Source organism: Falco naumanni, chromosome 7 (genome assembly GCF_017639655.2).
Source record: "Falco naumanni isolate bFalNau1 chromosome 7, bFalNau1.pat, whole genome shotgun sequence".
Lineage (NCBI taxonomy): Eukaryota > Metazoa > Chordata > Aves > Falconiformes > Falconidae > Falco > Falco naumanni.
This window is the reverse complement of record NC_054060.1, coordinates 17,407,543-17,432,159: the sequence shown is the minus strand read 5'-3', so window position 1 is coordinate 17,432,159 and position 24,617 is coordinate 17,407,543. Positions and strand designations below refer to the sequence as shown.

At 35.8% G+C, this 24,617-nt stretch overlaps 1 protein-coding gene across 3 annotated transcripts in view; it reads left to right on the top strand.

Annotated features, from left to right (window-relative positions):
- The window catches only part of WDR72 (WD repeat domain 72), a 128,056-nt gene that overhangs the window by 65,854 nt on the left and 37,585 nt on the right, over window positions 1-24,617 (top strand). For all 3 annotated transcript variants that reach the window (XM_040602195.1, XM_040602193.1, XM_040602196.1), the window contains 4 exons: window positions 1,333-2,153; window positions 7,126-7,217; window positions 10,374-10,456; window positions 17,428-17,539. In XM_040602195.1, the coding sequence (XP_040458129.1) occupies window positions 1,333-2,153; window positions 7,126-7,217; window positions 10,374-10,456; window positions 17,428-17,539 (1,108 nt within the window). The remainder of the gene's footprint in view (window positions 1-1,332; window positions 2,154-7,125; window positions 7,218-10,373; window positions 10,457-17,427; window positions 17,540-24,617) is intronic.

The following is a 24,617-nucleotide window of genomic DNA, read 5'->3' as shown; positions in this document are numbered from 1 at the left end:
TAGAAAAGACTTTCTTATCTTAGTTTATCATCTCAAATATTGCATTCTTTTTGTAGGCTTAGACTATATTCTGTCTAAGATTCTAATGTCCAGGACAGTTTGGTTTTGATGGGCATTTGTGGGGCAAGTTCTTCTGTGATATCTGTATAAGGAGCTGATTTTTAATGTGTCCAAAAACATTCCCCTCCTCAGAAGTTTGTCACAGCATAGTACCAATCCTATGCCAAGGACACTGGCAAAATAAAATTATTTCTGATTCTAAAAGATGAAAGCTTTTCTTCTGCATGGTGATTTATCATTTAACGAATGAAACTACAAGAGTAAAACAGAGTTTAAAAGAAAATTTAAGATTATTTTGACTATTTCCTCATGTTGATCAGCTGACACTATTACAGATCATCATCACTGGTTTACTGTTACTGTATTTTAACATGCCAGTTCAAAGTTGTGAGTAACTGTAGCTGTTCTCAGATCTTTTCAGACAGATTTTAGGAAAAACTACTTTCTTTGGGTATTAATTAACAGCAGTAAGCAGATGTGTATTTATACCAGCACAATTAACACTTTAGTATGTGGAACTGAAATGCTCTGCAAATCTTTAAAGCTGTTGAAGTATGGTGAATTCTAGAAAGATCCAGATTGGAAATAGGGTGACATAAGGTGAAATCAGATGTTCACAAACATTGTAGTAGCTCTGTAGCCTTTTTCTTTCAATTATTTTCATCTATGGTAACTAATTTTGTAACTGGAGATGTAATTACTTGTGACTATAATTTATTGTTGCTGATAAAGTATGTGTGACAGCTTAGAATTAAGTAACTTTAAGATAGTTTTGCGTATTTTGAAATGGGAAAAGGCATAGTCCCCATCTCAGGCACATACCAGATTGCTACAAGGCATATAGATTCTCAAGGTTTGCAAGAATTTTGCAACATCATAGGATTTGTGTTTCCCTAGCTTTATTTTTGAAAAAAAGCTGTATTCTTCAAAACCTTCTTCTAAATATCTTCCAGCTTGAAATGAGACCTAGCAGAAGTAGTACCAGCCTAGAGTTTTAGCAAAGATGTATGCAATCTACAGTGTGGCTGTATAATTGAAGATGTTATAAGGAGCCTGTATTTTAGTGTTTACAGGGCTCTGTGTATCTTAAGCTATTAAAAAAAAAAAAAAAAAAAGCTGAACTTTTTCTTTAGTAAGAAGTGAATATATAATCAAGTTGAAATGAATGGAGTTAATAGGTTTGGTCTGTTCCATAAGCAATTCTATGCTTATATCTTGAAAACTGCAAAACACTATGGATTTTTGTTTAGACACTTCATATTTTTCTTTCAGTTAACTGATACCAGCTGCATCTACCAGCCTTTTACTATTTTACCAGTTAAGACAAAATGGAGCAATGCAAACTTTCATATTCTCTTATTTGATCTGGAAAAACTTGAGGAGCTTCTGCTGTCATCTCAACTCAATGGATTAAAGTCATCGAATTCATTCCACAGCTATGACACTCTAGAAAGAGCCAAAAGTACTACTGAGAAAAGGGCGCTGACGTTAAAAAGAATTAAAACTGCTGGCTCCATATCTCCAGTGGATGGACAAGTAGATACTGTTAGTTCAAACCAGGTCTGTAGGGATAATAGTGCAGCTAGGCCTTTGGAAGAAAGTGGTGGCATGAAAAGGCAAAAAAAAATGAAGAGTTCAAGAAAGATTAGAATGCAGCCATCAAGTAACATCGATGTGAATGTCACCACTGATACAGCTAAACTGCTTTTGTCGTGTCTCTTACCGTGGGGTGTAGATAAAGAAATAGACAATCTTTGTGTTAGACGCTTAGATATCTTGATGCTTCAGTGTCCTGTTTCTTTTGGACTTGTGTCAAATGAAAACCACCTATCACTAATGTTGCCAGGATGGAAATGTACTGATTGTTGTGTGCTAGAAGAATGTGCAGTAATCAACTTGTTTTCAAAGAGAGTGCTTGATTTATCAAACAAGTACCTTGCTGCAATTGAAGGACAAACTGGCATGAAGGATGGACCCGAGAATAACGTTTATGGAACAAAGGGATTGGAAACAGTATTCTTCTTATTTAGCAGAATAGCTTTAATCAACAGGATAATTAACATACCTTCAACAATTACAGGTGAAATTGAGAGGTAAGAACCTTTTCATTATGAGTCTTTTCTTCCTTTATAGTGGTTAAAAAGTGAAAAATGAGAATCAGACATTTCTCTTAAATACAGACTTTTGCAATGCCGTTTACGTTCTTTCTCTAGAGCTTTTTTTATAGGATGTTCTTTGAACAAATGAAGACTGGGATAAAGTTAAGTGGTTTTATATTTTTCTATTTAGCGGATTAGAACTGATGCCAGAATGCTTTTTCAACAGAACAAGACCTCAAATTGTCCAGGTTCACACCCTGTTTTTCTGGAGATCACTCTTTTCTTCACAGTTTAAACTAAGTAGAATAATGAGGTCTGTTCAGGCACATTGGGAGGTGTGCATGAAGCACATTTGTGCTGTTTTAACTTCCGCTCTCTGTAAGCAATATAATTCCTTTACCGTGAAATCCTTGGCTTACTGATGATTAAAACATGAGAAACAAAACAAGTCTGTCCTGGTTATGCTATCTAAAAAGTACAATGCCCCCAGTAATAATGGCAGCTACTGGGAATGAATGCCTCATCAGTCCTTACATTGTGAGAACCATCCCAAATAACATTTATGCTACTCAAAACAAATTTATTGACTAAATGCTTTTTTCAGCGTTATAGGAAAAATAGCATGTGCAATGTTACTTGACCAAGCCAAATAGAACATAGTAATCAGTCAATGCATATTGTCTACAGACTTCTGTTGTTCAGCAAACCTAGGTTGGTCTGTATTTAGCATTGTAGGGACAATTAACTTCAGTGTTGGTGATGCTATGGCCCTGAGGCAAGAAGGGGAACAAAGAATATTGATCCTGATGCTGCAAATACCTGTGCATCTTCCACAAAGCTCTAAGCATTCAGCATATCTCAAGAGATATGCACAATCCTGCAGGTCAAACACATGTTTCTCAGTTACTTTTACTGCTAATCACATTGCTTACTGGTCCGTATTTGACACAAGCTTTTATATTAAAGGTTGTTTTCAGGATTCCAGCTTGAACGTGAAGTCCTTTCGATGCAAGACAGGACTTTATGCTTGCATTGTGTCTTACAGTACTCTGTTGGAAAGACACTGTGTAATTGAAGTTAGTCATCATACCAGTATCGAACTTTTTTCCCAGACATACACATCCTGCTTTTGGAATATATCTCCCATAAAGTTATAAGTATTAAAGTTGTTGCAAGAAAAAATGCACAATTTTTTTTTTAAACTGTACTACAAAGTTTTATTCAGGAAATGTAAAGCCATAAAAGCTAGCATCTCTTGTAGAACTATATATTTTTTTGTGCAAAAGATGGGAAAAAATTGCCATAAATTTTCATCACAAAAAGGCTATGAATTTTATTCAAAGACTCTGAAATGTTTTATTTGGGATTATGCCATGTTTTGGTTTAGATTGCCTTTTTTTCCAGAGCTGAATACTATACTTGTTTATAGCTGTCTTGTAGCTAAGTTTTAGTTTGATGCCATTTGTGATGTTTTAACATGGGCTGCTGCCTCCTAATGGCCTCATTTGGATAAAAGCAGTTGAGCTGTATTGGTTCTCTTCTTGAATCTTTTTGTTTGTTTATGGGGTTTGGTTTTTTGGTTGTTTTTTTTTGTTGTTGTTGTGGGTTTTAGTTTTGCTTTTTTTCCCAGAGCTCCATATTTTCCTCTAGAGTTCCTAAGCAGCCACTGCTAGTGCTATGGGTCTGCACAGAGACAGCACACAGTTCTTTTTCCTGCACACACTTGCCTGGTTCTGAGGGTGTACTTTCTTCATCCTGCATCTCTTACACATTCAGAAAATAAACAGACAAATAGCTGCAATTTTTATGTTATTGAAGGTTAAATTGTTCTTTCATAGGGAAGTTGATCAGAACTAGACTGTATTTGCTGTGTTTTATCAACACAGACTTCAGGTTTTAGTCACCTGGACATTTTCCTCTCTGCTGTGCTGGACAGGACACGTTTTTTTTTCTCATTATGGCTCTCTCCCGTAATAGCACAGAGTTTATCTTTTCCCCTACCCTCCAAGAACTGTTTCAGAACTTCAGACGTGTCAGTCATAATTAACTTTATTTTTTTCCCAATAAATAAAGGTAAGAGCAGTTGAGATATGTGATCAATTTTGTGCTGTTTTCTAACCTCTGTAAAACTGCATATGTCCCTCTGCAGTCAAGAACCATCATTTTCACATAGAATCAAAGCTGTGTGGGCAGAAACAACAAGCCAGCGTTACTGTGTTAGTAGGAGAAGTGGATTAAAGCCATGGGAAAGAATTTCAGTGCTTCAGACACTTAAAAAAATAAAATACTGATTTTTTTATTACGTGATGTTTAGTACGTGTTGTACTTTCATGTGATAATATCGTCGTGTCTGAGTATTAAGGCATGGTTTTGCTATCTGAAATTGCTATCTGAATGTATCCATACTTTCTGTATTGCCTCAAAACCAGTTATGTGTATGCAAAGTTATCTCCCTCTCTCCACCTAGGGAAAAAGCTCTGTTTCCTGTGAAATTCCCTGTACTACTTCCCCAGTAATAAGCGTAGCATGAATAGGACTTGACCTATTTGCTGCTATCTTAGGATTCAGCCATTTCACCTCTTCCTTTTGCAAGTAATTGGGGTCAGAATCAACTGTCGTGATCTGTGTTTATTCATTAACTCTTTTAATATGATTTATATATCTTTTTCACCACTTACTCTTTATTCAGGCTTTTCTTTCTTATGATGAGCTGTTAAAATAATGTACTTCTGCCTAATTAAAAGTTTGGAAGAAACCAAACAAATGTTTTGTCTGGTTTGCCTTCTAAATGAACAGTATGTAGCCAGTTGTCTTGGGGCAGTTGGTTTAGCTAAAACTACTGCATGCTCAAGGAAAAAAACTACGTATTGAATTCTAATTCATCAGAGCATTCATGGAAGGAGTTAGTAGGACAGCTTTCACAGCTGGTAAGTGTCCTAGTCTCCTAAGTATTACTGCAGTACAGATAGCTCTTACTAATTCAGTTATTAATATGAAAGAGAAAAAGCATTCTGATCTCCTCTCAGTAGCTTATTTGTCAGCAAAGCCATGAATGTTTCTCCATTTTGTGAAAGCTTACTTTCTATTAGTACAGTGGTACAAACTCAAAAGCTTTTAAACTTTTAAAATTTAAAACAGGAGAAAGAATATCTGAACAGATTATCCAGTGACTACAACACTTGCTTAATATGTATGGGGCTGACGTTCATAGTTCTGCCTACTTCGTTGGCGAATGGGCAGTGGCACAGTGTCTAGCTACTGCTTTAATAATTTTGCAGTTCCAGCTTGCTTCTGTTAATGCTGGCCCACTTTGCATGCAGCAATGAAATATTCATTGGGCTGTAAAGACAATCATTTTAGTGTCAGTCAGCTATGGCCTTGATCTGAGGAATGTGATGGTAAAGTTTAAATTGCTGCTCTTTGGCATATCCAATGATTTTGCTGTTACAAGAGAGTGAAAAGAATTTCTTTATTGTTAAATAAAATATATACATCGAATCTGGAGAGTCAGAACTGGAAAAATGCATTTGTTCAATTCATAGACTATTGGGTATTTTTGGATGAGTCTAATATTCTCATTTTGGGCAGAAATTCTGTCTTTGTCACTATATATATTGTTCTACTTAAACCATGGGTTTGACAGATCATAATTTCCCAATGAAAAATATTTGATTGAAAAACTCTTGACTAGTTGCTATCACAAGTTTTCAGCTCATGGTTTGATAACTCAGTAAGTTTCAAGTTATAGCATTTCTGTGAACTATTAGCTATTTGATTGGATAAATAGACTCTGGAATGTGAAAACAGTGAACAGCAAATTACATTCTTTAAGCACGCCTTATCAAACCAGTACTACTCTGTTTTTTCTGGGTTGTTTGTTTCTTTTTAAAGAAAGAAAAATCAATATTTTTTAACATAATTTGAACGTCTCAACAAAAACATGTTCATAATCCAAAAAAGAATCAAGTATGAAAAACATGGCTTTGGAAAAACTTGGACCTGAGTCTTTAAGCGGTTGTTTGTAAATGTGTTTGTACATCTGCTGGGGTTTTCGCAACTTGACCCAGACTGTGAAAATCAAGGAACCTGCAGTAAAATGTGTCAGATTATAAAATGGGACAGAAACAGGAAGAAGCTAGTAAGAAAAGATCTTCAAAGAATTTGTTTTCCTCTGCCATTTGAGATTCGGATCTGTAACTTGGAGCTCTCAAGCTGTAAGCTTTCAGAGATTTAGTATTGCAAGGCTTTTGAATGTTGTTACTTACTGTTGTTTGTAGTGAATTTGAAAGGTGAAATATATTATTTTTAAATGACAACTAAATATAGTCTGTTCAGGGTCACTACAGGAATGTATTTAAAAGAAACAGTTTAAACTAGTGCACGGGTTTGGAGAGGTTTTTCACTTCTTTTCCCCTCTATCCATATCTTTTGTCTTCAAGGGTTAGGTTGCCGAGTTCATCCATGACAAAGTACTGAAAAGCAGTAGATACACACACTAACTAGCCTCCTAAATTGTAACAGTCTACTGAAATCCCAAGTATTGCAATAATAATCTAAATTATTTACCACCATGGAATAATGGAAGCCTATAAAATAAAGCTGCGAGTTTCCCTTGAACTTTTTTCCTACATAATAGAAAACGCAGCAAAATTCCTTTGTGAAAATGTTTTGATTCAGTTCTTCATCTGTGTCTTTGTTTCTTTAATACAACGTAAAAGTAAACTATAGTAAGTTTTGAGCCAAATGTAAAGTCCCTGCATATAGATGGTACTTTTCAGTATTTGTGTACCTATGAATGTTTCAATACCAAGTTGTGGGCAAAAGAATGCAAGTGACTTTTGAAGAGAAGCTAAATTGTAGTTGATAGCAATTGATAGTAGAGTACCTACCTTAAAAAACCTACCTTAAGACATAAAATTTTTGTAAGTACGTTTAGATTTTGTTTAATAATTTCATATCCTTTTAGTCCACAGAAACCAGAACCTATATATGACAAGTGGCGAAATGTAGAAGCAGGAACACCTTCATTTCCCAGTTTTTATGGCGAGTTATCAAGCAGTAAGTATATGGAGGAGTGGCGATATTGGCTTCTAAATATTATTTTTTGAATGCTAAAATGCATCATTTAATTTCAATAATGAAAAAAAAAAATCCCTATATTCTCTAGCTTTGAGCAGGTCCACTTTGCAAATACAGAATCTGGATTATTCTGTTTTCTTTTGTGAATATCACAAAAGCATGTAAACAAAATGTTGATTATTACATAACACTGAAATCAAGGATATTTTTTCTGTGACGGCAAAACATTGATCTGAGTTTCTAAACATGTTTTCTAGCAATCTGAAAAACAGAAATTTACTAAGACAAATACTGTTGCCTCCCCCCTCCCCTATCTCCCTCATCACCATTACATGCCTGTGCGATGATATATACAGCCCTTCAAGCAAACTGTTGCCTTAGTAATACAAGAGTCGTCTTGACTGTTCAATAATGCCCTTAGACTTTTGGCTTGGGGAAGAATAAAATAATCTTTTCACGTTAATGTCCCACAGGCAATTGTTCACCAGTCTTGGCTTTGCAAGCCAGTCTGAGTTTATGTTTACAGTATGTAAGTAAAGAATGTTTAAATAAAACCCAGAACAGAATATGGATCTTTGTCAGTATGCGTTAACTAACAAATATAGTGTTCCTGTTATAGGCTAGATCCTGTCTAGACTGATCACACAAATGCTTTCAAGTCAAGTCTTGACCCTCTGCTATGTAAATAGCCTTCATGTCCCTATCTAAAATCAGGTTTTAGTGTACCTTTTCTTCTGTTGCTCATATTCACCATAACTGTGGAATGGCTTGTTGGAAGAAAGATGGAACATAAGATCAGGTGACAATAGAAAATAAGTAGGTGAAGGGTGGGGAAATGGTGTAGAGGTAACTAAAGTATTTGTGGACATAAAAATAGCTTTACTGAGTGACCTAAAACTTCTGAGGTAATGTAACTTGTATCCCATATCTCCTAGTTCAGTTATCTGATTTGCAAATTAAAATCTTCCGTAAGAATTGCAGCGCTCTCAGATGTTTTAGGAATGACCAGTTCTTTAGCATCGAGGACATACTGGACAGCAGAACAGGCAATGCTAAAACTTGATTCTGCTGATGTTTCTGGACTTTCTGTACATATTTACATGTGTGCAAAGAGATGGGAACAAAACCAAATTTAAATAGGAGGTTTTAATGCTTTTTTGCATACATAGACATGAAACTTAAGTACTGCAACAGACAAGGATAAATGATAGGTACCGTGTTGGCTGTACTGTTCTTCATCAGTGGGCACACTTGCTGAAAGACTGTTTTGTGTTTAAACCAGAGTTAGCCTCAGGTTGGTTCTTGAATCAGTAAGAACTATAAAAGCTATTAATTCACATTGGCGTTGCTTGACTCTTTCCTCACATCCAAGATTTTGGTGACCTGGTTCTGTCCCACAGGGGAAACTCAACTGTAAACTCAGTAGGTTCACACTAAAGAAATTAGTTGTAAATTGTGGGGTGTAGGTTTGAAATAATAACATTGAGGTTCGACACAGCAAAGTTTCCAAAATGGGAGAAAAAAGAAAACAGCATAATTCTTCCTGATATATAAAGAAATCACATAAAACTCAAATTAAAACATGAGAAATGGAGAGGTTAATCTTTGACTGATCAATTCTGTGTCTCTTATTTTGTCATCCCTTTTTATGTTTTTGTATTAGCCTTTACATTTTGTATTATGGTAACATGCCATGTCAGCTGTCAGAGATAGAAAATAAAACATTTGCTTTTATTTCATCTTTCTGTAAAATTATATTAAATGCTCTAGTTTTCTTTTTTCCTTTTTCATTCTTTTTTTAATCATACCTGTGTGTATGTTTCTACATATGTTTATATATTATATCAGATATTGACAAAGTTAATACAGTCACTTACTGAATAGCATACTGCTCCCATTCAGACTACAGTAGCGTACCTGTAGAGGAATGAAGCTGGGTTAATTAACATTGATAATATACAGCTGTGGGTTGGCTTCAGGGGTAGTGGGTTGGCTGATGTAGACAAGGTGCAGCTGTGGCTGGTTCTGTTAAGAGGCTGGGCAGCCAAGGAAGAGAGAGGAGGAAGAGGCAGAGAGAAAGTGTGAGTGCCCTGGATGAGGAGAGACTAGGAAAAGGCAGCAGAAGGAGTAGCATGAAGAGTATGCTGGTATGAGATAGTAAAAGACCTTGTTGCAGCCAGCTAGTTTGGAGAGTGCTGTGACACGTACCCTCTTCACTTTGCGAGATGTAGGTACTTATGTGGGTTTTTTCAGACCTCAGTCCTCGCTGCAGGAATCAGAGGACTTTAATCAAATGACAGCATTGTGTGATCAGGATGCTTCTGAGCCTTAGTGTTACTGCAGCACTGACAGCTGCTATTTACAATTCAGTTTCTGCTTCTTGAGACATACAGTACTGGCAATCAGAGATTTTTGTGTGGATTCAAAGGATCGTACAACCAATTTACCCAACGTATATGTCTGGCAACAAACATTGTATTAAAGTATTGAGCTGTCACACTTGTTTGTCGAAGTCCAAATGAAGAACTGGACTAAAACAGTACAGCTGCCAGTTCAAAGTATGCCTTGCTGTGACAATAATCTGAAATTCAGGATGGATAGTAACAAAACTCACATGCAAATCCATGAATTTAACATCTTTCTTAACTGCGAGTGTAACTGGTGAGCCACCAGCTATGTGACATCTTGACCACAGCTAGTATTGTTGCCCTGAATTAGAAAAATAAATCAGAAGGAACTGTAACTACACAAAATGTTATTGAATGTATTTTTGCATAGACTTTACTACTATGTTTTAAAGGTAAAGAAACACTTACTGAAGTAGTTTTAGAATTTGTATCACAAAAATCCATCGTGAGGTAGTCCAAATCAAAAAGTATTTTCAATATCTTTAAAAAATTATTATGAAAACATACTCTGTGGTATATCAGACCTCTGTTCAAAAAAACCCCAAAAACAAAACATCTTGATTTAGGATAAATGTTCAAACAATATATTGTCTGAACACTTTGTGCATACTTTTTCAGATCTTTTCAGGTGTGTTGCTGAAGTGAAAAACTGAAAATGTTAAATATCGTTCTATTTGCGTACTTCTGTGTATATTGTCAGTTCACAAATTATGTATGTGTTTTTCAGGTAAAAGTAGATATCATTCCCCAGACTCTGGGAGTGTTTCATTGCTGAAACTCATTTATTGTTGGAGTGACCAATCTATAAAGGTAGGAAATAGCCAGTGTCATTTGTTGCAAAGTTAATCCTTAAGTAACATTGGCTGTAACTTAATATTTGGAATTTGTATACTGACATAATAGTTATGGATTTATGGTGAAATTATTACATGAACTGTGCTGTTCAGATCTATGGGCAGCACATTATCATTTTGGTATGATATATGCTACTCATGAAACTCTTTTGCCTTAAAGTACATGTTTAGATGTGGGAAAGTAACGGTCCTACTAGTCTCTAATCTAGGTGATCTTGTTCATAGCATGCATTTAAAAAAATATGTTTAAATTGTTTTAGTTACCTGTTCTCTAACAACCGGATGTAACTTGCATTACAAATGCCATTTTATGCTCCAGGAAAATAAAGGCCAAAATAAGGAAAGTGTCGCTATACCAATGTAGTATTATAGAAGAAACGGAAAATGCCTTCTTAAAGGGATAAATATTTAATCCCAAATCCTTGCTTATTAGAACACTCTTCAAGAATAACTTAGTTATGTATTCCCAGCTCAGATGAAGCTCATGCCTATTGTTAGTGAAGAATCTGATGTCTTGAGAAGTAAATTACCATTTCTTGATAGTTGACGGGTAACTGTGAAATAGTCTGAACAGTGAAATCTAGAGACCGTTTTTCATTTTGGAAACATGCATTTAGATAAAGGTATTTGGTAGCTTGAGCGAATTAATGTTCAGGAATACGAAACTCAAGACAGTATACTAGGACCACAAGAGATTTTACGCCAGAAAAGGGAAGTGCCTGTTACAACTTTATTTTATGATACTTTTAAAATTGCATGCAACTCTCTGCTGCATCTCTAGTGCAAAGAGTATTTTCCAGACCGGAGGTGTGCAGGGGTACTGCAGTGATAGTCCCCTGTTCTGTTAGATAGCCAGTAATAGTTTCTGCAAATACATTCAATTGAATTTAGAGTTTTATCTTGACCTTATCAATTTTTTGTATCCCCACTGTCTGCACATCTTCCATATCATTTCAGCATTCTACTTCTCTCACAAACTATCCCTGTTGCTCTTAAAATAAGATTTTTTTCCTTTTTTGAATCCTTTTAATAATAATAAAAATAAATGAATACAGGACCTCAGTTTCAATAGTTGCATTAGTCATGTGAAATCCATGTAATGTTTTGCTGACCTGGTCAGCCACTGAAACTATGGAGTTCAATAGCCATGAAACTTGTATCTGTAGGGTCACTGACTATGTGGGATCTGTGTATTCATGTTTTCCGATTACTTTAGTGACTGATTAGTTTATACAATGATAATAGTCTTTACTACAGAAGGTTATTGGGCAGGAAGTTAAGACATAGAATAAGCTACCTCACACTTTTTTCATCTGAGAAGTTTAAATTTAAGACGCTGAAATTGTCAGGTACTGCATATATCATGCTGTCAGTGCTTCCCAAATTTTAGCATTATTCAGACAGTAGCAATAAGCTTTGTTAATCTGCTTTGTAGTGCAGATTTTGGGTTGCTTGCAGCCAAACTGCTGTAAACATTTCAACATTCAAAATTATGTCTGATGTTGGCAATAGATGTGGGTATTCAGCAATGAATGATTTATACAAAATTATTATTTTTGTTGATAGTAGGGTGGCTTTTTTAAACCTACCTTTATACAAACACAGATTTATGGCCAATTTATTAATCCTGAGCAGCCTTATTAAGCACTCATATACACTTACCCAAAACATCACTAGTTACCCTGCTTTTAAAAATTTTCCTTGTTGTTATCTTCAGTGGAGGATACTGGCTCTCGGACATGACCAAAAGGACTTGTCATTTATAGATTCCTCGTCTCGTTACAATGCTGTAACAGCTTTTGTGCAAACAAGGAAACTGAAAAACCTGCTGCAAATGATTGATTGAGGGTTTACTGACTTAAAGTTGAAGGGTGGAGGGAGCTCTCTTTCTGTCTTAAATTTTAAAAATGCTTATATTTTTAAAATATTTCTAGGGTGTTTTTTTCCCCAGATGATTTTAAACAAAAGGCCATCTTCATGCATTTTGCTGTTCTTTCATATAAGATATAGCTTGTTGTTGCCACATTCCCATCCCGCCCAGAAGTCACTTAAGTGTACTCATCTTTTCAGATAGATATAAAGAAAAAAAGCTTGCCCTGAAACTTTTATTGTGAGGAAACAGTGTTTGCATTTCTGACCTTAATTGTCCTTACTCTATATTTAAAATAGTCTGTTCTTCAGTTAAAACAAAGACCTGTCACAGATAGATTTATTTTTTTGTATAATAATACTATATTATTGAAGCTTTATGGAACCTTTTTGGCTGAAAAAGTGAACATTAAAATGAAACTTCAAAAAAAAGTTATCAGACTAGTCAAACTGCAGTCCAATCAAAATATTTTGCCTGTTGTTGACTCTAGCAGATACAAGGATATTTTCTTCTACTGGAAGGATTTCTTTGATTCTTATTTCCTTGCTCTTCCTAGCTCCTTAGTCTTAAAATCATAGATGGTAAAATGCCTTCTCCCTATGTCTTTATTCAGGCATTTCAAGAGGAAGAGTACAATAGCAAATAATTTGCTTCCTTTTTTCCTGCTCTGATTTTTTTTAAAACCTCATTGAGTGAAGTTAGTTCTTGTTAGGTTGACTTTCCTGAAGATTAAATTCCTTTATCTCTTCACAAAAATTATTATAGACAGGGTAAGCTTCCTTCTGCAATGTATTTTAATTCCTGAGCTGGACAACCATTTGCAAAACAGAGTAAACGACCCTGTTTCCAGTGCCCCCCTTCCATTTTCAGCGCTAATCTCAGCAAAGAAATTCAACACTAAACATGGCAGTGAGTTTTTCATTTAAACTTTAGTAGGTCAGTAGTTTCACTAACAACATACTAAGCATACAGTCTTCACATCTGTGGTCAAGGATTTTAGTTACATGACATGTGGGCGATCTGTCATACAGGGTGCCCACTGATGGGACTTCAGCAGTTTGCCTTTCTGTTATGTACGGCAGGGTCAGGGCTCAGCACCGTGACGTACTGTGGAGCTTTAGCCCAGCTGGCGCTAAGCCTCACACAGCCGCTCGCTCACTCCCCCCATGTCCTGATGGGGGAGAGGATTGGAAGAGAAGTGAGAAATCTCATGAGTTGAGATAAAGGCAGTTTTAATAGGTAAAGCAAAAGCCGCACACACAAGCAAAGCAAAACAAGGAATTCATTCACCGCTTCCCAGCGGCAGGCGGGTGTTCGGCCATCCCCAGGACAGCAGCACTCCATCATGGGTAATAGTTACCTGGGAAGACAAATGCCATCACTCTGGACACACACACACACACACACAACCTTGTTCTTCCCCCAGCTTTAAATGCTGAGCATGATGTTCCATGGTGTGGAATATCCTTTGGGTCAGCTGAGGTCAGCTGTCCGGGCTGTGTCCCCTCCCAGCTTCTTGTGCCCCCCAGGCTGCTCGCTGGTGGGGGTGTGAGAGGCAGAAAGGCCTTGGCTCTGTGTCGGCACTGCTCAGCAGGAACCGCAACAACACTGTGTCTAGCCCAACCCAAAACACAGCCCCATGCTAGCTACTGTGAAGAAAATTAACTCTGTCCCAGCCAAAACCAGCACACATACCTGTATAATTATCATTATACATTATCAGATCGTTTACTTACACCTTCATAATCAGTAGGAGTTATACTTCCGTTCCTCCTAGTCCTGAGTTACCTGGACATAGAGTCAACTCTAACCTTGAAAGAGTCCTGTTATAATCCCAAGTAATAAGACCCTCTTAGAACCTGGATGCATTAATTCAGGAGCTTCATCAGAAATACAGTTTATACAGCTTCAGCATACAACATTTAGGTCCTGATTCGAAAGTCCTCTACTGCCATCCTAATGTTGCAGTATTCCTTTTCTGTACAAGAAAATTTGTTTCCTCTATTATCAGCTAGCTATTTAGTAGTGTCCCCTTAGGAAAACTGTTGATGCCATATTTAGAACTCTGACATAATCATCTGCATTAGGAATATTTTAGCCTCCCTCTTTCACCAGCAGAAAAAAGATACACACTGTGGAGAGACTGCTGAGATTTTGAGAGGAATAATGATATCAAGACTTCCTCATCTCTTTCTATTGATTCCTGCGGTGCACCTGTATTTTTTTTTTCACCTCAGTTACTTCATTTCTATTAGTATCTAAAATAAGGTGGGATGAATCTGGGATACATTACAAAGGACTTTACTTTCAAAGAATAAACCACTTCATGTTAAGGCCATTGCAGAGACTAGTAGTAAGAAGCTAGTATCTTCTTTCCTGGTGCTCAACTTTACAGTAATTTCTCCAACAAGCTCTAAATGCATTTGTTTTTACAGCATTTGTGTCTACCTGAAGCCACCTGACTTCAGTATCAGTGTGTAGACAACTTTTCTGACAGTTACTGTCCAGAATTAGAGGAAAGCAGACTGAATAATAAAAGTCTGATGTTTTGTTCTGTATTTTTTTTGGTTCCTAACGCAACTGTGTTATGGAGGCACCTGGGAGGCAGTTTCTGCAAGGCTCAGCCCTGTAGAGGTTACAGCCTGAGCAAATGATGTCTATTGACTTCTCTCCTTAGACCTACTCTTTATAAAGAGAATAGTAATCCTTCAAAGTAATTGATAACGTGTAGAAAGGCAATATAACGTAGTATAGATGTAACAGTACAGTTTGCCTCAACTTTCCTTCACTTGCCTTTTCAAATTGTTCTCTAGTATTGCTCCTGCAGTGTCAATTACCTTGCACTCCTTAATATCTGCATTTATAGTTGGACATATGCTATTTATACTTCTCATGCATAAAAGAAGCATAATTTTTGTCATATTTCACAATCCAGTCTATAAAACAGCTAGTATTTACAACAGTGGTTACAATTACGGGGGGGGAAAATGAACGTGTATGTTAGCAGGCAACAAGGTAGCAAACGTGTATGTAATGCAGAAGGGCATTAAAGAGAAGTATAAACTGTCCGAGAAAATGGAAGGTGCTCATGTAGATTTTTGTTAGAAACAGGCAAAGCTTTTGGAGACTTTTATACTTGGCGATAAAGATAGATGAGTTATATGAATTCTTTGGGAAGACGCAGTGAGAGGATAAAACTGAATGTGAAAGTCAGCATTGTGGAAATGCAGATTCAACAAAATGATAGACAAGTATCATGCAGAGATGTACGGGTGCCTCTATAGTATCATGTGTTTATTTTGTTTTAAGATGTTAGAGGAAATTACATTACAAATTGTACCTGGCTGGCATGCACAGCAGTGGTATGGGTAATGAATATCTGATCCAGATTAGTGACAGGGTCTTAGCAGATCAGAACACCATGAAAAACACATACTGTTTGTAATTCTTTTGTGTACCCCTGTAAGAGGTGGTTTGGCTTTTTTTTTGGTCAAAAAATTTCCCAGGACAATGAAAACGTGTCTGTGTTTCTTTCTCTTTCTTAATTATTGTAGATATATTGTAAGAGTCTGCTGTAAAGTCAGGCTCTGTAATCCCCAAAGCTTAGGTTGTACGGATGTGAGGAATTGGTTTCCTCTGTAAAATAAAGTGCTATTTTAACAAGATGAAGGTTTGTGCTGTGTTAAAGCACATAGGGCTGAGTTCACTTGCTGTGAACTCTTACGCTGTGGACCTGACTATGGTATACTTGGCTGCGATAAAGGATTTTGTCACAAAGGACACCTACAGCCTTTGTTCTGCTTAATGATTTGAATTTACAAGGGCAGCTAGAAATGTGATTGAGGACAGCCTGCGAATTCACTGTACTTGATTAGTGAGATGAAGCTGTCTCTCTTCCAGGCAGTCTGAGAAAGCCTGCATACATCAACTTCAATTCATATTAAACTTAAATATTTTTAATAGACTGTTTCTAAAATAAATATAATGTAAATGTAAAATATTTCTATATAAACATATTTAACTTAAAACATTCATATTCCATTTAAGTTCATATTTAAGTTGAGGTGGAATACACTGTTCTGGAAACTTCAGATTTTCTCTGTCTTTCAGGAAGTTTCTTGTACTTGAGAGCGAATACCTTCCTGAGGGGGGAAAACTGTATTTCTTTTCTGGGGGAAATACCAAATGAAGAGAAGGCACACGTGCTGCCATTCTGCAGCATACTGATATTTAGACTGAGTAAGGATTGCAAAAGTTTGGATCTGTTGTGTAAGGTGTTATAAACATCTCAAGTGTTTAAACTTTCTCAGTTCTCCTGGGGCTTCTCTGCTAAAGTAAAAAGAAAAGTGATAACTCCACCATACAGTCTCCACACTGCTTTGTCTTAACACTCATATGTGGTGCATCAGTTATTGCAAGTGCCATTTATAGGTTGTTCATAATTCAGCAGATGTTCCTTTTGCATAAGAGAAGTTTGAGAAATGGTATTTCTCTTGGTTAGACAAAAAAATATCGGTTTATCATGTTTGTGCTAAAGGAATTAATAGAGGATCACCACTAATAGCAAAACATTCTTTAAGCTTTTCAGAGAGAGACTAAATATCAAAAAATCTTAAAAAGTAAAAATACGAGTCCTTCTGCAGTCTATAAAGCATTTTTCTACATCATAGAAAAAATGAAGATATTTCTTATCAGCTATTATCACCATGTACTTTACTAATTTATATTGTCATGATCCTTTGGAATCAGGGAGGCAGTAGGCAGGTATTCTGGTTTTGAGATCAAAGAAAATGCATTTTTGATTAGTTGGAAGCAGGCACGATTGACAACTCAGACCATTTGATTGCTATCCAGTTAACTTATTTTTCAGTATGTAAGTAGAGACACATGTATCATACAGTTATCACTGTATGAAAGATATTGGTAAGTGTTGACTTTCTCATGACATTCACTAGAATAGTCTTAAAATTTTGTAGTAGTTATTTAAAATTGTCAAATGCTTAGATAAATAATTGAAGTACTGATAATCAGCCAATAATGATTTGCATTTTTGACAGATTATTGAGGCAATGCAAGCGGTGCTTCTGGCAGAAGTTCAAAGGACTATGAATACCTTGAGAAAAACTGCAATCTGCAGAGAGCCATTGGCCATAGTAGAAAATGGAAGTGGTAAGTTTTGAATGGTGCCAAGGACTGAGGAGGGGGATTTGCAACACATTAAAAATGTTTCTTTGCCACGTAGGTGGAAAATTTACTGGTATATTCTTTTACAAGAACTTTCTCTAGTACTCAGAACAAGGTAGGAGTAAGAGTTCATAATATATTATTTCTGTGTAAGACAAGCCAAACGGCCTATTTCTGACCTTATCAGGTGATGAGTTTTCTCATGTGATTGTCAAGGAGTTAAAGGACTTTCATACTCTCTCATCATCTCTGAACATTACAGAAGAAAGCAAAAACTTTCTTTGATTGTATGATAGTTCTGGTATTGTAGATACATTTGCAAATAAATGAAGCAGTGTGTTTGCAATAGTATCAGTAAATAATAAAAAATATTGAAAAGAAGTTTTACAAACTTATCTTATCAATGACATCAGACCTTACACAACACTAAAAATTAATTGCTTAAATTTTATAACTTCATAATGTAATATAGAATATTTTATTTTTCTTTTAGAAATAACCTCCCTGCAAGGAGATATCAAATGCATTTTACAATTACATCATATCTTTTTATAAGAAGCTTACTCTTTGCAACTTTACAATGGTGCTAATGTTTATGGTAAAAAATGATTGAACCTGAATTTATGTTATGAAGTTATACCTTTTTTTTTTTTTTTTTTTTTGAGCCCATTAGCTGAGTCTTAAAATTAAGTGACCTAAATTTTAGTTCCAATCTTATTAGTGAGCCTTCTCTTGGGAAACTAATTTATAATCTCATTGAGTGTGTGTCTGTCATGAAAATTTGTTACCAATCTGCTTGTTCCAGGATACTAAAAATGAACAGTGATACTTCAGGCCACAAAACAAAATGGTGTCTCTATAATTTGGACTGTTGGAATACAGTGAAACTCGAAACACTTTGAATAATTGTCATATATGTGTTTATACTTTGCTTACACGGAGAAGATATCTTTGAATCATTTCATTTTTATGTGGTTTGGGAGAAGATGTGTTCTAACCAAAACACGCCCAGCTGCAAAATTCATATATGAATTTGATTTCAAATTTCATGAATTTTCAAAGTGTGTTTCTATGTGGTGTTTTGACAAGGGTTACAACAAAAACGGAACTGGAAGTTGCAAGTGCAGGTGTCTGCAAATTCCAGGTGTGTTTAGGTCTTTGGGTTTGTTTCAAAGCCTTCTCTACTAGATGAAAAAACATTTCTGTAATGCAGAGTGCTGGAATGATTACAAGAGCCTAGTTGTCAGTTGTTGCTTAATTCTAATTAAGTATTAAGGCTCACGCAAGTTGTGAATTCAGTGGAGTTACTTCAGCTTTCCGCTCTCTCAAAGGGGGATTTGGTTGTTTGTGTGTCTAGTAAAATATTTTACTATCCTTTTGTTCTTAACCCTATTATTTCAAGGTTATTCAACAAATAACTGGAAAATTGCTTTGCTAGAAAGAGCACAGTGTTCATACTGGCTAGGACTTCTTCATACTTCATGATTTGAACTACATAAATATATCTTGTAAAGCAGAGTGGATTTTCTGACATTTTCAGCAGTCTAGTATATTCTGGAATAGACAGAAAACATCCAGGAAGGCTGGGAAAGAGATGTGACGCTATGAGCATTTAATATCATACTAGCTTTCTTTTTGTTCTCATTTCCATTCGTGTTTTCCCTTGTTGCATTATTTACCACAGTATGTAAATACCACAAATGTTCTTGTTTTGGTTTGTATGGTTTTCTAATATGTGCTGCAAAACTTGATGGATTTGTTTGGAATCAAACACATTTTTTTTGTGATCTCTAATATGTTAGAGTAAAATTATTTGTGGCATGTAATGAAATATGGTGGCATACAGAAATTATTAAAAACCCACCCAGGTGTAAGTCCACAACCAGTGTAATTACCAAGATAAGTAATCATTTTCTGGGTTTTAGTCATTCATCTGATAGGTATGTAGTCTTATATTTTATTAAATATTCTGTGTTTATGGGTTGTACAGTAGCTGTCATCTTGTGCAACAAGGTAAAGGTTAAATATTGTTTCGGGTTTTTAAGTTATAATTCAAGACTGGGAATCATGCATTCTGACTCAGAGTAAAAGTATCTGAATCTTGGCAGCCATAGTCATTGTATTGCATTTGTGTTTAATTGGAATTAATAATTTGGTCTGGAGATGTGTAACTCAATGAATTTCCACTGAAGTCAACAGAAATTTTCTTTAAAAAGACAAACAGAACTTTCAGGATTTGACCTTCAGTTTTTATTATCTTCAAAGTTTATAGCAGGGGTCCTCAAACATTTTAACCAGGGGGCTGGCGCGCGGATGAAGTGGCAGGGAGTCATCTGTGGCTGCTTGGTTTCCCCCCCCCCAACCCCCGGTGGGGGCAGGGGGGTCTGTAAATACCGGGGGCCAGATTGAGGACCCTGGGGGGCCGTATCCAGCCTGCAGGCCCTAGTTTGAGGACCCCTGGTTTACAGTTTATTATGTAGTTGTTTTTTCAGAAAGAGCTGTACTCCTTAGGAAGCTCCTGCATCCATACTTCATAGTTAAAGGTGATAGCATTTAGACAACAGTTTCACTTGCTGATTAATTTTAAATGGCATAATTTTCTCTGTGGTTCCATACAGACAGAATTGTTTGTTTAATTGAATTTTTGGAAAAAACCCCAAACCCATAATATATTTTTTTTCCAGAAACAAAGATAAGGAATTAAAAAAGCTATTCATATAAAGCATGCCAGAGAAAGGGTTAACTGTGTTCTGTCCTAGTACCTTCTCCCATTGTTGCTAAGAGGAAATATAAATGCAAACAGTTGCAATTTCTTCATGTTAATGTCAGAGATGATAATTTTGGACCTATTTCAAACATATTGATACCAATCTTACCATTGATTTCTGAAAGCTTTGCTTCAGTTCTTCAAAGAAACTGAGGTTCTTTTCAATTTCTTTTGAATTCATCATAATTTTGACAAAAAGTACATTGCAATTTGTGCCTTCTTGCCTTTTTCCTAAATGCTGATAATCTCAGATTAAGGGTACCATTTAACAGCTTGTCAGTGTGGTATTGTTTTCCACTGCCATGTGAGTCAGAGGAAGTGATTGTAAAGTTTTAGGAATCTATTTATCCACTTTATTTACATAAACTAAGAGGAAGTAAATTTGCTGGCATTCTTCCTTCATTTTTCATTTATTGTATTTGATCTTACAACACACATACCTCATCCATACCCAGCCATGTGCAGAACTTCTTTGATCAGAGGGAAGAGGGTGGTAAAACCACCACTCTCATTCAATAGTCCAGTGATGAGGTACAAAGAAATTGGATAGTCCCTCCTGCAGTTGATGGGAACCATTCCCTTCCACAACAGCAATTCATTGCTTATCCTCAAGGCATTTTGCAGTGAGTCATCTACAGGATTTTTTCCACTTTTCATGGAGATCTCGAAGTATTTGCAAGGGTAAGAGTTAGAAATGAGATTCCCTCACCTCCAGGTGTGTGGTGCATGTAGGACTGTGATCTGCTTTTAGCTACTGTGCTGAAACAGCTTCCTAGGTGCCATTCTTGAATGCCTATTTCTTCTAATGCATAGGTAGCCAAAACTGTCTCATCTGAAACAGTGTTATAGCATACAAGTTCTGGAATTGTGTGCCTCAATTTTCTGTAAAATGTGAAGAACTGGATTTATTTACCTTTTAAAAAAAATTGTGAGGATAAATATGTTTAAGATGTTAATGCTCAGATAATAAATTGAGGAACTGATGTATGTGATATTCTAGGAATGCCAAAAACTGGAAAAGTGAAAGGAAAGCATGAAGTATAGGATGTATTCCTAAATGCAGATATTAACTGCCTCTTATATTTGTGAAAAAAAAATATGTAAAAAATCACACCACTAAGACTAGCTTGCAATAAATTCTGGTTACCACTTAAAAATTCCAAGTTTAAGTAACTGCTAATGTTTCAGGCTTTTAGGTTTATTTGAAAGCTATTTAGCTATAACCTCATCTTTTGTATGTGGTTTTGGAGCTCTTTATTCAATTAAATAAATTGGTTCTTGCAGGAAAAAAAGCTTTTGCTGATAAATACTAGAGCAAAATTAATGGTGGCAATTGAATCCTTAGGTTAGTGTAAAGAATTGTCAAAGACTTATCTAGAATATAACAATATGTTTTGTTAAAATGAGGAGTCCACTTGGTAATGGTAAATCAATGAAAGGCGGGATATAACAGCTTCTGTTCACTAGAAAAGTGTAGTGACCTGCAGCAGAGGGTTTCAAACACTTCTATTGTAAGGGTTTCAGAAATCTGTCCAGTTGTGGATAACTTTTTTTATGTCAACTCTTAGGAAGTCATTCTGTGGCTGTGTCTCTCTAAAGCAAAAATGAATCTTGCCTGCCTGCAAAGTCTTAAGCTTTTGTCAAGGTAGTGCAGATAAGGAGAAGGGTTGTTCTTTTTTTTTTCGTATTGCTATCGTGTTACAACCTAGTTCCTTTTCCTATTAGTCCAAATATACGTTCTAACTCCGTATTTAAAAACAAAAGACACCTAAAAGTCAACCCTGAATCTGAGTGTTAGTCGATTTGGACCACTGATATCACAAAGATTACACAGAATTTCAGTGAAAATTCATCCTTTTTTGCCTGATTGCTGGGGAAATAACTTTCAGGGGTGTAAAACGCATTGATACTCTTATTTAGTGTAACTATATTAAGGTAATATGTGTTGTTTGTGTTCTGGTGAAATACCACATGCCCAGAAAACTTTGAACATCATCTTGAGGAATCAATATCTGGCTTAACATTTTATGTTCAGATAAATGTACATTTGTCCTAATATCTTTACATTTCCCTTACCATGTTAGTTTCAAGTTTGGATTTGGGCTTGTGATGCATTCAGTCTTTGAAACTGCTTGCCTTGCTGTGGCTGGGTTCCATATCCCACATGAACCAAGTAATCAAGTAAAATCTGGAAAAAGGTGTCAGGACAAAATGTGCTGGAGTCCTAGAAACTCACATAACCAGAAAATGAAAACTGTAGGTGCAGCTTTTGGGAAATGTTTCTCTTGTGGATTGACTACTTGTACAACCAGGGATTAAATCAGTTCAGGGGAGGGGAGGGGGGGAACTTGTGGAATGATTTCTGATAAAAGAAGAAAAATCTTAAGGGAAGAGCAGATTAGGGTACAAAGGAACTGGTGTGAAAAGAAAAAAATCTAGGAAAAATGGAGAAGAAAAAATTATAATAGAAGCACGGTGATACGAACATGTACAAAAGATTACCAGCTTTCCAATGGAAATCACAATCAGGAAACTGGTTGCTGATTAAAAAAATTCAAGAATAGAATTTGATCCTATATCTGATACCATGAAGGTTATTGAGATTAGTTGGAACCAGGAAATGAGGAAATTTTGACAGTGTGCATTATTTTGGATTGAAAGAAATTGTGAAAAAAAGATAATTAAATGCACACAGTTAAGAATCCACGAATCCCAGCAGCATAGATTTTGAAAAGCATAAGAGAAAACACATCTTTTTTAAGCACATTCCAATCTCATGAAAGAAAAAAAGACAGTTCAGTTGTCTGGAAGAAAACCAAGTACAATAAGAGGCATCTTTCACTATGACAGATATCCTAAAGAAAAGTGAAGGTTTTGTGTTAGTTTTTATAACCTATTTGTTAAACTCACAAATTTTACTGATATTGTATGTGTGTGTGTATATATATATGTATATGCAGATATTTGAAGGAACCTAAGGTGATTTACCCTGTGCAGGCTGTTTACAGATTTTATTGCTTTAGAGGAACCAATAGTACTTCCTGCTGCTTTCTCAGATGAGTTTGTTTTTTCTAGGGTATTGGGTTAGGTATCTTCTGTTTGGCAAATGATGATTTAGAGTATGTCTCCAGCGCTTATGTTTCTACTGGCCAAAAAAAAAGTGCAACAGGGCTAATAGATTGCACTTAGCAGTGATGAAATTAAATTTGCATGAACCCACTCTTAATTCTTTTCAAGAACAACATTTCCACTTTATATCAAAATTCTGTTTACAAAATATATTGGAGCTGATCTGGGTAGGTCAGAGTCCTAAGTCATATTGAAATATGAATCAGGCCACCATTTTTGTGAGGTAAGCGTAGGTTTTGGTAAAAATGAGTGCGAATGTTGACATGAAGTAGTTCTTTACACTTCAGGAATTGTTTTCATACATGGAGCCTCCAAAATGTTCTTCTGAGCCTTACAATACCTGTGATTAAAACATGTAGTATTTCAAATTAAATTGATCAAAACTGTCCCTCTTCCTAAGTAGTCTCTCTGTGCTTTGAACTATTTCTGAACTTTAGGATTACTTTTAGGGCAACATCTGAACCAAACACTCCAATCATACTTTCTTGCAGTTGTTATTTTTTGACTGATTTGACTTTTGGCTTCAGGTACCTTCCTGCCTGGCATCTCTCACATCTTTCCAGTTCAGCCCTCTTCTCCTGTTACATGTTGCATATGCAGCCCAGGTTCTTCCAGGCTGTTTTATTCCTTTACATTCTCATCTTCCACTTAATCTTTTCCTGAGAAAAAAGAATGTTAAATATTGTCTGCAAAATGAAACTTCCTTTCTCTGTGCACTCTATTCTTATTAGTGCAAATATTTCAGCCAGTAAGAACTGAAAGTTTTTTAGATGGAACTGAAGTTTTGTGCTCTTGGACAAGTTCACGCACATTAACAAAATTCATTAAACTATTAGACTTGCTTCAGGCTGTTTTAAAAAATTCTCTGGCAGGCCAATTTTGTGTGTGCGTGCAGTAGCAATAAGCAGCATAAGAAATGATTGTATAATCAACATTTCATCACTATTAATGAGAATTAGATTCATCTGTAATCTCATTTTAGTCTGTGAAACAGCAAACCAATTAATCTAGCATTTTTTTGATGAATGGACTTTGAGTATAAGCTGGTGACAGCAGTAGCTTTCCTCTCTACTGAATATGCATTCAAAATGAGTGTATTATATCCTAGTTTCATATTACAAATATTTCCAGTAAAAGAATACAAATCAATGTTATATTTTACCATCT